At 37.0% G+C, this 12,300-nt stretch overlaps 1 protein-coding gene across 3 annotated transcripts in view; it reads right to left on the reverse strand.

The window, feature by feature from the left end:
* LOC105387810 (irregular chiasm C-roughest protein-like) overlaps nt 1–12,300 on the reverse strand; it is a 148,073-nt gene that overhangs the window by 84,222 nt on the left and 51,551 nt on the right. For all 3 annotated transcript variants that reach the window (XM_048629821.1, XM_048629820.1, XM_048629822.1), the window contains exon 2: nt 11,620–11,844. In XM_048629821.1, coding sequence (XP_048485778.1) covers nt 11,620–11,844 — 225 coding nt within the window. The remainder of the gene's footprint in view (nt 1–11,619; nt 11,845–12,300) is intronic.

Here is a 12,300-nt window from a genome sequence, read left to right on the forward strand (position 1 = left end):
GTAAAAAGAAACATCAAAAGGAAGGTTTAATAACTTATTAATTACTTGCTTCTCGGAGTGGTTAAACTAGATCTAATGTTTGTAAGAATTCGATCACTTCCGGACAACACTGCGGCCGGTGGTCAGAGTTGGAGTGTGGGAATTAAATTTAGTAAGTAGAGATTATACACTTTAATTATTTTTCCTGTTAGGGATTTTAACCCTCAAAGAAAAGTGTTATAATTATGTTTAATGTTTCTGTGTATATGTATGTCTACCAGAGGACTAAGGTTACCGACATAGCTGTCAAAATATGCAAGCTGAAGTGGCAGTGGGCTGGTCATATCTGCCGAAGAACCGATAACCGTTGGGGTAGACGAGTTCTCGAGTGGAGACCACGAACATGCAAACGCAGCGTGGGACGCCCTCCTGCCCGCTGGACTGACGACCTTAGGCGGGTGGCGGGTAGTGGTTGGATGAGGAAGGCCGAGGACCGAGTGTTGTGGCGCTCCTTGGGAGAGGCCTATGTCCAGCAGTGGATGATTATTGGCTGATGATGATGATGTATGTGTCTACCTGAGGTAGCATATAGCTCTCAAACGGCTTAACCGATTTTCGATCTGTTTTTTTTTTGGGTCATGTCATAGATAATGATGCCCCGAGTGTTCTCATCTTAGCCGTATTTTATTAAAATCAGCTTAGCCTCACCATTCAAAAGAAATGCTATTTTTTTTAGTGTTGGATGTCAGCGGTTTTTAAAGTTGGTTAGCTTATTTCTTGTTTGAGAATATTATTCTTATAGCACTAAATATTTCTAAAGATATTTTTGGAAATGTTTGATTACATACCTCTACTTACATGCCTAGCAACGTATATGTTTATAGAATAGAATACTATTATAATATAATACAGCAATAAAAATACTATAATGGACGTTAATACGGTAAAACCAGAAATGCTAATATTTTATTCGTGTTTTCTACAATCTAGAGCTGAACAGAGTCTAGATTTGTGAACCTAATCCTATTATTTACTCTTTATTGTAGGTGTTTGTAGCAAAAAAACATAACACTTGAAATCTATAATGATGATGATGATGATGATTGGTCCGACCGATTTCGGCCATGGCGACCACTTCGACCCCTAGTTCTGTTGGCGCGCAAATCTATAATAAACAATATGTGATATTATGAACTTCATATGATATTATATTCATAGCGGCCAGTTTAGAACTAGGGACTTTCCACACAATTAAACTAAATAGGCAACATTCTACAGGGTGTTGCAAAAAGGGTTTCGGTATACTAAGCCGAAACCTACATGTGCAGCATGGCATTTTTCATGAATGTTGTAATTCTGATTTCAGTTTCGGGCTTAGATATACCATGCTGCACATGTAGGTTTCGGCTTAGTATACCGAAAACCTTTTTGCATCACCCTGTATACTTACTTATACTTACTAAAAATGTGATATCCGTAAATATGTATAAGAATGCAAAAACTGTCAAATAAGCTATAGATTGCGACGGATAGCGGAAATATGCAAATATATTGTGGCGCCAGACATAACCAAAGCAAGTCGTTGCTATAAATAAATTTAAATAGAAACCAGTTCGATATTAACATTCAAGAATATCACTATATTTACAGGTTTTTTACCTCTGATTTACTTTAGTTCTTAAGTGCCAATTTCTCCATAGTCGGTTAGAGCATAACCAGAGAGTAGTGGTTGACTTTTGACACATCAGCTGTCATGAATTTTATATGGAGATGATGTTTAATTTATAAATCAATCCCTGTCGGTTAGATAACCGACTATGGAAAAATTGGCACTAAACATTAGAGATGGACTATGATTAGTCACCGTAGTGAAAGGATATGCTTGTAACATAATCCAACCAACGTTAAAACCCCTGACATTCAACACTAAAAGACACGTAACTTTTGAACGGATAAGCCGATTTTGATGAAATATCGCTAAGAACATTACACTCGGGGTAACATTACTTGCTATGACTCAAAAATACGAATCCAAATCGAAATCCCTTTTTATGAATGAAGAAGTGTACGTAAAACGTACCACGGCTTGTTAACTGTTTTTCGTGTTGGTAATTGTTTCTGTTCCAAAGTTAGCACTGCCAGACTCTAACCCCCTTATTCATAGAAAAGTTACAATACGTTTTAACTAATAAACTGTTTTGTCCCTCTCTGTCAAAGAACAAATTGTTCTTTGTCGGAGAGGGACAAAACAGTTTATTAGTTAAAACGTTCTGTAACTTCTCTATGAATAAAGGTGTTAGTGTACAGGAAAACTTTTGCAAAATTTTGGAGGTTTAGCTATACCCTATCACTGAAATCTCCATATGGAAATTTATGTAGGCCGCCGTATTTAGATTTATAGATATCGCTTTGACAGACGTCAGGGCCTGTTCAGATTATGTCAATCATGTCATAAATTATACCCGGTCGCTATTTTGGCTTGAATTAAATAAATATTTTTTGATATATAACTTGATATATATTGAATAGCTGTTCCCGCGAGCTTCGCTTCGCCTTAAAAAGTTTTCCCGTGGGAATTCCGGGATAAAAAGTAGCCTATGTTCTTTCTCAGGGTCTAGGCCATATGTATTCCAAATTTCATTCAAATCCGTCCAGTAGTTTTGCCGTGAAAGAGTAACAGACAGACAGACGGACAGACAGACACAGTTACTTTCGCATTTATAATATTAGTTAGGATTATATTAAGGCCAAAGCACTGCACCTGGCTCTCTCGAGTGGAACCTTTGTGCATATCCCCAAGGTCTAAACTGCCTCCCTAAGCTTGGACCATTTCCCACCACGCTGGTCCACTGCGGGTTGGCGGGTTCACATATCTAGATGTGCTAAATCTAGATATGCTAACTAAACGTATTAAGTTACCCCTTTGTTTAGGTCGCAAGTAAATTATTATATTTTTTTATTAATCCTTCTGCCGCCTTGGTATTTTTTTGTCAACATTCTAGGACATTTATTCTATAATTAATTATCTTTTTAATAGTGGAACATTAAAAAAACGAGTCCCCAGAGCGCGGTAATAAACAAAGATATTTTTATTTCTAATTAATTTGTTTTGTAAATTGTGAATTCATCACAGGTTTTATAGCTAGTTGCGTATCCTTTGATTAAAATACAAAAATGTGGAAAGTTTTTTGATACATAAATGTAGAGGTAATATTATAATATAATTGATATAGGTACCTAGCTTCGTAAACCTTTTATTTTTTATATAGGTACTTATAAGAAAAAAAATGATTACATGACATTTTACTATGGGGAAGCAAAAGTGGTTCAGAATGACCCCCTGAGTCACGCCTTTTCGGCTCAGTAAGTATAACACTTATGCAACCCTCTGTTTATTTATCATACTAATGAGGGAATTATTACTGATAAAATTTCATTTGGTTTGTTTTGTTATTTAAATTTTATTTTCTTCATAGGTTACGCTCTTTGATCAACGACCATATATTTAATCTTAAGTTACGCTTTAAAAATAGAACTAAGAGAAAAATCCCGCCCAAACCTTCCCATAGATAAATAGACCTCTAGTATTTTGCACCTGTCCCTCAGAACAAGTTAGAGCGGATATGCCGAGCGTTCACCCGAGAGCGGGACAGACTACTCGCGTGGCGCCAAACTGAGACGAACATAGGGAGTAACCTCGGGGGGGAAAGAGAGGGATATAGCGCGCGTGGGGTGAGACCGAGATAGAAAATGTCGGCTTCTGAAGATGATGTTGTCGATTCTATCTTTGAAGTGATTGGGGTTCTTTTTTGATCTCGCGCTGTGAAGGTGCGTTTTTACAACTACGATAATTGAATATGCACTACATGGAGTGTTAGTGCAAAAGAAACTTCTCGACAAATAACACCCCACTTCTACCACTACGCTCTTATTTGGAATTAGTTCGGTTAGAATCTTTGTGACTGTTCATTGGTACAATGCTTGTCAGTAGGTGGAACTTAAAACTGTTTTGCAGTAAACAAAATGAGGATAGTTTTTGTATATATATATGTGAGACACCTTGTTCGTATAGATTAAATCTGTGGTTTCAATTAAACGTACAAAATTATAATATACTGAAATAGGGACACATAAATATAATTTGACACCGTTTAGACCACAGGGTGTCGTTGACAGGGGTCAGGTACCTACCTGCTACCGTGTGTACAAGAAAAAGTCAAAAGTGATTTCCAAGAAACGATTCGAATTCAAATTTATGCACAAACTAAACGCCATTTAAATTAATTCCTATCAACAACTAAAATACTTATTTAAAAACCTGTCAACGTAGCCGACTCGTACACCGACAGAAAGTCATTTTATAATGTCGACTTTTAAACTGCGTTGTAAAGACATTAATTTAATTAGAGAACATTTGATCGCTGCCGCCGTAAAATCCTACCACTAAGCCCGTCACAGACTTAGCTATAATATATATTAATATACCGTACTTTAATATATATTATAGCAAGCTACCACACACACACACACGCACGCACTCACGCCTTGTAGTACAAGGGAGTACATTAGTACAAGGCTTGTACTAATGTACTCCCTTGCGGGGTAGGTAGAGGTGCATTGCTGCACCCACTTTTCGCCAGAGTGTTATGTAATGTAAAGAAAATATATAGTAATATGCTTAGCTATAAAAATATTAATTTATATTATAGCTAAGTCTGTAACGGGCTTTATTATTGATATTTCTTCTCAGCGTGACAAAAACTAGTAGCTGTAAGTGATGTTTGTCACCGTGTAGAGAGGCCACAGGCCAGGGTCTCTGTCTACTCCCTGTCTACAGAAGTACACTGAATAGGGAAGTACACTGATAAAATTCTACCCTGCACATATATAGGTACTTAGTTTTTTTTATAAGTACTTTTTTATTTCTGAACTAGTTAAGGTTTAGGTTTTTGATCAAAAAGTTGTCAACGAATGTTGTGATCACCTACAAATTGGGGATGCTATCCTGTTGGTGAAACTTTGTGTAATAAATAAATAGATTAAGGGCCTGTTCCACAATGTCTGGTTAGTGGCTACCTGTCGGATAAAATACATGCTGTCACTCTCCGTCATTATTTTTTAGACAGTGACAGTATGTATTTTATCCGACAGGTAGCCACTAACCAGACATTGTGGAACAGGCCCTAAATATAACAGGTATTCCGTAGCAGCATCGGCAAGGCTGTACCAATTTGGATGCGGTTTAAGTGAAGTCGTCCTTAAGAACAGTTGAGTCGAACATAATTACACAGAAACCAGTTGTTTCGATCGGGGTTCGTTTTTTGCCCGACACCTGTTGCAGGGGTCTTGGGAACCAAAATAAATAAAAATGTGTAAATAATAATGTTAAAAGTGTGATCGTAAAGGGGTTACGGGTTCCGTATCTTTTTGAAATACATTTCTTACTTATACGAAAGCTGTAAATATACACGCGAGCAATGATAAAGTTCCACTCACAAAACTTTATTGTACATAAAACACTAAAAATTACATTTAAGACTTAAAATCTATAATACAATAAGGGCGGCCTTATCGCTAAAAGCGATCTCTTCCAGGCAGGTTTTTAGTTGGTAATATTCTGATGCGCTGTTAAATGAACTTCAATATTGCAAACGGCGTTTTTGTTTTTGAAGTAATTTGGTCTTTTGTCTATGGAACTTTTGTCGCGAGTGTATAATTGGTGTTCTAACGGTCTATGATCCGATTTTAAAAAGTGTGTTTCAATAAAAAGGTATATTTGTAAGTCTTAATGGTAATACCATTAATTTATTATACATCCTATTCTATTCTATTCTATTCTCATAGGGGGTGAAGTTCCTGTACGTGGCTCTCTCGAGTGGAACCTTTGTACATATCCCCTTGATTTCAGCTCAGCCAGCCATATGTATTTATTATACATATATTAGGTAGATAAGTCTAAACACAGCAAAATTAACCTCAAAATTTTAATGATGACGGAACCCAAAACTAAAAAAAACCGGCTGTAGTTCAGGTAGCGACGGATAGTTGTGAAAAAAGGTTCTATAAAGAAGTGAGGCTTGAATGAACTTTATCGACTACGCTAGATTAAGAAACAAAATACTCGGATCGACAGTTTTTGACATTAATCTGGCTACGGTGATGACTGATGAGTGGCTGAAGGCAGTGGAGCGTGGGACGCCCTTCTGTCTGATGACAAAGTTACGCGACGCCACGTTAGCTAGGTATATATATAGACTTTGCTGAATGAAATTTGGTATACACATGGTCTAGATGTTGAGAAAGAACGTAGGCTTTTTTTTTTATATCCCGGAATTCACACGGGAAAACTTTTAAGGCGAAGCGAAGCTCGAGGGAACAGCTAGTATATTATAACACCGCAATTTTTCATCAAGTGGTTAAAAATGTTTTTTTTAAAGTACCGCTCATTCGGTTGAAAGTGGGTACAAAAGGCAGGAGGTAGTAAAAAGGCAAATTTTCCAATTTCCTCGCCCCTCGGCGAGTTGGCGTGACGCCAGCCGCGCCTTTCTACTAATTAGAATACAATATTTATTAACAACAACAAGGAGACCTGATGAAGGCCAATGATCTCGCAATAAGAGTAGCAAAACACTGGAGGAAGTTAGCTTAGTGCATTTTACACGATAGAAGAAGAAGAACAACAACTACAACATTTATTACAAAACTATGTATGTACTTACTACCTACTGTATTTTTCTTAATGACGGGGCCTTTGTGAAACTTTGACTTTATTCAAATGCAATTCTAAGAAATGTGTTGTAGGAACTTGATACAATGAATTCTCTGTGGGAGTGTAAGTACCTGTACCTGGCTCTAAAGAGTGGAACCTTTGTGCATATCCCCAAGGTCTGAACTGACTTCCTAAGCTTGGACCATTTCCCACCACGCTGGTCCACTGCGGGTTGCTGGGTTCACATATCTAGATGTGCTAGAGGTTGTACAGTAGACGCATTAGCAGAATCGGGCGCACATTCTATGTGCAAGGAAATGACTATACTGCACCGGAAGTGGGCTACAAATGGACTCACGTGGGAACTTAGGATCTTTCCAGGAGGCCTATGTCCTGCCAAGGCCGTCGTCGAATGGCTGATGAAAACACACATGTTCACATGAACAGAATTAAAATAATACACTCACGGGCAATGAAAAAGTTCCACACACACCAAACGACTTCATTTTTTTTAAACATTGGATTTAAAATTTAAACTAAATATTAACGTGTTTAGTTGGTAATATCCTGATGCTCTGTTGAATGTAATTCAATGTTGCAGAAGGCGTCATTAAAGTTACCTTTTCTGTTTAGGAGTAATTTGGTGCTTTTCTCAGAGGAACGTTTTTATTGCCCGTGAGTGTAATAACCTAAAGTTGAAGTAGACACAACATAATCATTTGCAAGCAGATTGCTAAGAAGCTAAACCTAATCTACTTAATTAGAATTTAATCATAAACATCATAAACAATAAAATATGAAATCCAGTTTATTTCCAACACGTACCTATCTAGGTACCTAGGTTAGTTATTTTTTATGCGTCTGCTATTTCACCTAGTCCATTCACCTTCTCAAAGGTTACTTCACCCCTAGAGCCACCGCGAGCAGAGAAAAAAACCGAATAACTCTACTCTAATAGCGTTGTCGGTAAATACCAATGACACAAGTGACTTTGTGATCAATAAGTGTTCTCTAGTTATCTGAAAAAACGTTGCACCGACAATTCTTACAATGCTTTGGGAGAGCTTTAAACTGTAGAGACATGAGCTTGTAGCGATTTTGTCAGATTGGATTAGCTTTAGCTTCAGTCTTAATTCGAACTAGATGAGGTATCAGTGTAATAGAATCGTCTATACAAATAACACCCCACTTCCAGCACTGAGCTCTTATTTTGAAATAGGTAGTTCGATTATAATATTTGTAACTCTATTCATTGGTACAATGGTTGTCATTATAACGTTTCCACAGTAAACAAAATGCGGATAGATTTTTGCTTTGTTTTTATATGTAACATACCATCTTATTGGTATACTGTTAATCTAAGCATATTTATATGGCAAAGTTAGCAAAGGTCCCGGGTTCGATTCCCGGCTGGGGCAAATATTTGTTTAAAGACAGATATTTGTACTCGGGTCTTGGTTGTTGATATTTATATTTAGTATCTATCTATCTATGTATTTGTGTAGATATATCAGTTGTCCGACACCCATAACACAGGTTCTGCCTAGCTTGGGGTCGGATTACCGTGTGTGAGATGTCCCCACATATTTATTTATTTATTTATTATTTATTTATCAGACGCTACTACATATTCTTGCGAACCGCCCCGCTACCGCCCCCGCCGCCGCTGTCACCCCACGTCCATAGCTTCTCGGGATCCATCGTTGAGTAATCGTTGGCAACCTTGGGAACTGTCGGTTGAATGACAGTACTGTCCGTGATTATCTACTTATGCTGTGAAACCGATCACGACTGGAGTTAGGAACGATTATGTTGCTATAGTAAGCGTTACATATCCTAACTATCCTAACTAATCCTAACTAATATTATAAATGCGAAAGTAACTGTGTCTGTCTGTCTGTCTGTCTGTCTGTTACTCTTTCACGCCAAAACTACTGAACGGATTTGAATGAAATTTGGTATACATACGGTCTAGACCCTGGGAAAGAACATAGGCTACTTTTTATCCCGGAATTCCCACGGGAAAACTTTTTAAGGCGAAGCGAAGCGCGCGGGGACAGCTAGTCCCTAATATGTCAATCGGAATTCTTCTTATTATTATCGTGTCGACGAAACTACTACGACTATTTTCTTCCTATAACTTTGTGTGAATAATTAGTTTATCATTAATTTAGGTATTTTCTTTAGAAAAGTTGTTCTTTGGGAAAGGGGACTCACAAAACTTGTGTTTCAGCTTACTATACTTACCACTTTTGTATAATCCTGTATAGGTGTAGGTATATATATATACCCATTATATCTACCCAATGCAGTATACCCTCATTTGATCTCCCGACTGGGCAGTTAAAATGGCAATTCGGGCCACCTGCCGTAAAATACGAGATAAAAAATGAGAGTTTCGTTAATTTGTCTCTTTATGAGAAAAAAAAAACATACAGCGTAATTTATTAATGATTTATTAGAGGTAATGTACCTATAGCTTTTTGCATTAATTTCTATGAATTTCTGTGTATAATAATTTAAGAACAGTCGAGGTAACATTACCTATGATCAGAACAAAACTAAACAAAAAACATATTTAAATATCGTAATCCGTTTCTCTTAATACCTTATTTTGATCAACATAAGCCAAAAGTTTAATGTAAAGTTTAAAATCTTTAGCTCCGGGATAAAAAATGAGGTCCATCCAATCCAATGCATCCTCTTTAAGTTAAAAAAGAACAATTTCGAAATTTAAATTTGTAATAAGCAGTTTATACTGGCCAGGTGCAGTGCGGGTATCAAGATTGCTTCTCAGAAAAATATATGCGCTTTATTTCTTTAAGTATTTGCTTAAATTCAAACTTAAATTCCGTGGGATTAAATACGGTTTATGGTTAACCTCCGAACTAGAAATGGGTGGTATAAGTTTGACGTATTTTGCACATTATAGGTATTAACAAAACCGTAAAAAAACAATATTACTTATAATATTATTCATCAAAACATTAGAGGCACGGGAAATCCGATTAAGTATGAATATATTTTTTTACATAATATTTTTTATTATTTAATCAACAGCCTTTGTCGGCGTTTCACCGCCGCTAGTCAGAGATTATCAGTGAACTAATAAGTTTAAGCTCGTATTAACCTTAATATACTTATTAGAGAATTATAATAACATATTGAAGATCGCTATAGTAAAGTTAGTACATAAAGGAAGTTTTAATTATAGGCTTTCCAATATACAGAGTGTTAAAATCAGTCAGTTTTAACTTTTGACTAAAAAAAAAAACACGCACTCACGCCTTGTACTAATGTAGGTACTCCCTTGCGGGGTAGGCAGAGGTGCATTGCTGCACCCACTTTTCGCCAGAGTGTTATGTTAGTCCCAATGTAATAGGGGGCGGGCCTATTGCCATTTTACGGGCACATCCAAGACCTTTTGACTACCTTAGTAATTTTATAAAGTCGCCAGTATGGTAGCTTCTAGCTGACAGATAATGTGTGCACATGACAGGAGGAAAGCAAACCTTTTTAGTTTCCGTAAATTGCAAACACAATCGAATCTTTAAGTTTTTTCGAACTATAATGGTACTTTTAATAACTTAAGACCATGTCCACACTTGACTAATCAATCTTTATTAGTAGGTGTTGAAAAGATAGTGTCAACAACAACTTAAAATGAGAATGGCCAAATCGGACCCGCTTTGCAGCCACTAACCAAACCTATTTTTATTCAATGATAATTGATATTGAATGTTCTAAATGAAGGAAAAATATTTAAAAAATCTAAACCAGGTTTAAAAAAAATAGTACGAGGGAAACAACAGTCAGTACAAACTTACAAAGATTTGATGTTTCAGCACCTATATCTTCATTCTCCCATGCCTCATAATAAAAAAAATTTACACCAGAATATACTGTAGTTATGGGCTACACATCAGTAGGTATATGTTTCATCAATGGCTGCTCTGGCGGGTCATGGCGCCATAGAGAAATGGCCATTCTCCTTTGCAATGCAATATCTTTATTATTGAACTGGCGTTTATTCAACAACACCCACGTGCGTAAATTGAGATAAAATACTTATCGATCAATACATAATTTATGAATTATTAAATTACTTATAGGTAGATAAGAGTATAAACGTTCCCATTTAATTTGTACACTGTTCTCGGGTCTTGGATGTGCCCGTAAAATGGCAATAGGCCCGCCCCCTATTACATTGGGACTAACAGAACACTGGCGAAAAGTGGGTGCAGCAATGCACCTCTGCCTACCCCGCAAGGGAGTACATTAGTACAAGGCGTGAGTGTGTGTGTGTGTGTTAATTTGTACAGTATAATTGATATAATAACCGAAATCGGTCGGACCGCATCATCATCATCATCATAATTGATTTAATAATTCATAATAATTAATTCGAATTCATAAAATAAAGTTATGTATACGGTGTATACCTAAATTATTTTTAAAATCGTCACAAGCAAACTGCACGAACCACCAATGAAGTATTTGAAGTTATAATTATAAAAAAAAAAAAAATAAAAAAAAAAAAACACGCACTCACGCCTTGTACTAATGTACTCCCTTGCGGGGTAGGCAGAGGTGCATTGCTGCACCCACTTTTCGCCAGAGTGTTATGTTAGTCCCAATGTAATAGGGGGCGGGCCTATTGCCATTTTACGGGAATCGAACCCGGGACCATCGGCTCAGTAGTCAGGGTCACTAACCACTACGCCATTCGGTCGTCGTCGTCGTTATAATTATAGGATTATAATATTAGGAATTCGGTATTTGGTCCAATCACAAGTGTAAAATCATTTTTTGATTTTACTGTACCTACTTCGCTAGTTACCACCGTACATTCAACACATAAAAATATTATTTGTAACAAAACAAAAAAAACGAAATACCTAATTATTATAATCAATATGTATAATACTCACTTGATCCTGCGGCTCCATAGCAAACTTCTGCTCCTGAAGGGCGCAGCATCCGGCCAACATGGCCGCCAGCCACAGACACACTTCCGGCGCCCACATCCGGTTCCGGCGGGCGGCCAATGAGCGCCGAGCGTCGCCTGCGCGCGCGCCTAATAACCGACGACTATTTTCGGACGCCGCCATTTTAGCATGGCGTGTTCTGAACTTCAGTTTTGTTTTTTTTGACGTCTGAAACAAAGGAAACGGGGTTGTCAGACGGCTATTTCTGAATACTTCGACAGATTAGGGACAGTTCAGTTTCAGTATTGGAATTCTTTGGCGAAGCTCTCCGTTTGATGGCCGAATAGTTTCGTACTGGCTCTGTTATTGCAACTTTACCTATGTACATTTAGATCGTATGGTATATAGTGAAGGATTGGTATATATAACCAGTGGGATTCCTTAGAGATTTGTTGGGAAAGGCACTAACTTAAGTTAAAGTTAAGGATCTAAGAATATAAAATACACTCGCGAGCAACCAAATCGACTCAAGCCTTGACGGCGCAAACATACATTAATACAAGTAAAATTATGAATAGAAATAATAAAAATGATATGTCATTTAAAAGCTTAAGATGTCAGCTTTAATTTGATATCATTATTATTGAAATCCATTCATCATTTTTGAAATAAATGATGTCTGAA

Source organism: Plutella xylostella, chromosome 24 (assembly GCF_932276165.1).
Source record: "Plutella xylostella chromosome 24, ilPluXylo3.1, whole genome shotgun sequence".
Classification (NCBI taxonomy): domain Eukaryota; kingdom Metazoa; phylum Arthropoda; class Insecta; order Lepidoptera; family Plutellidae; genus Plutella; species Plutella xylostella.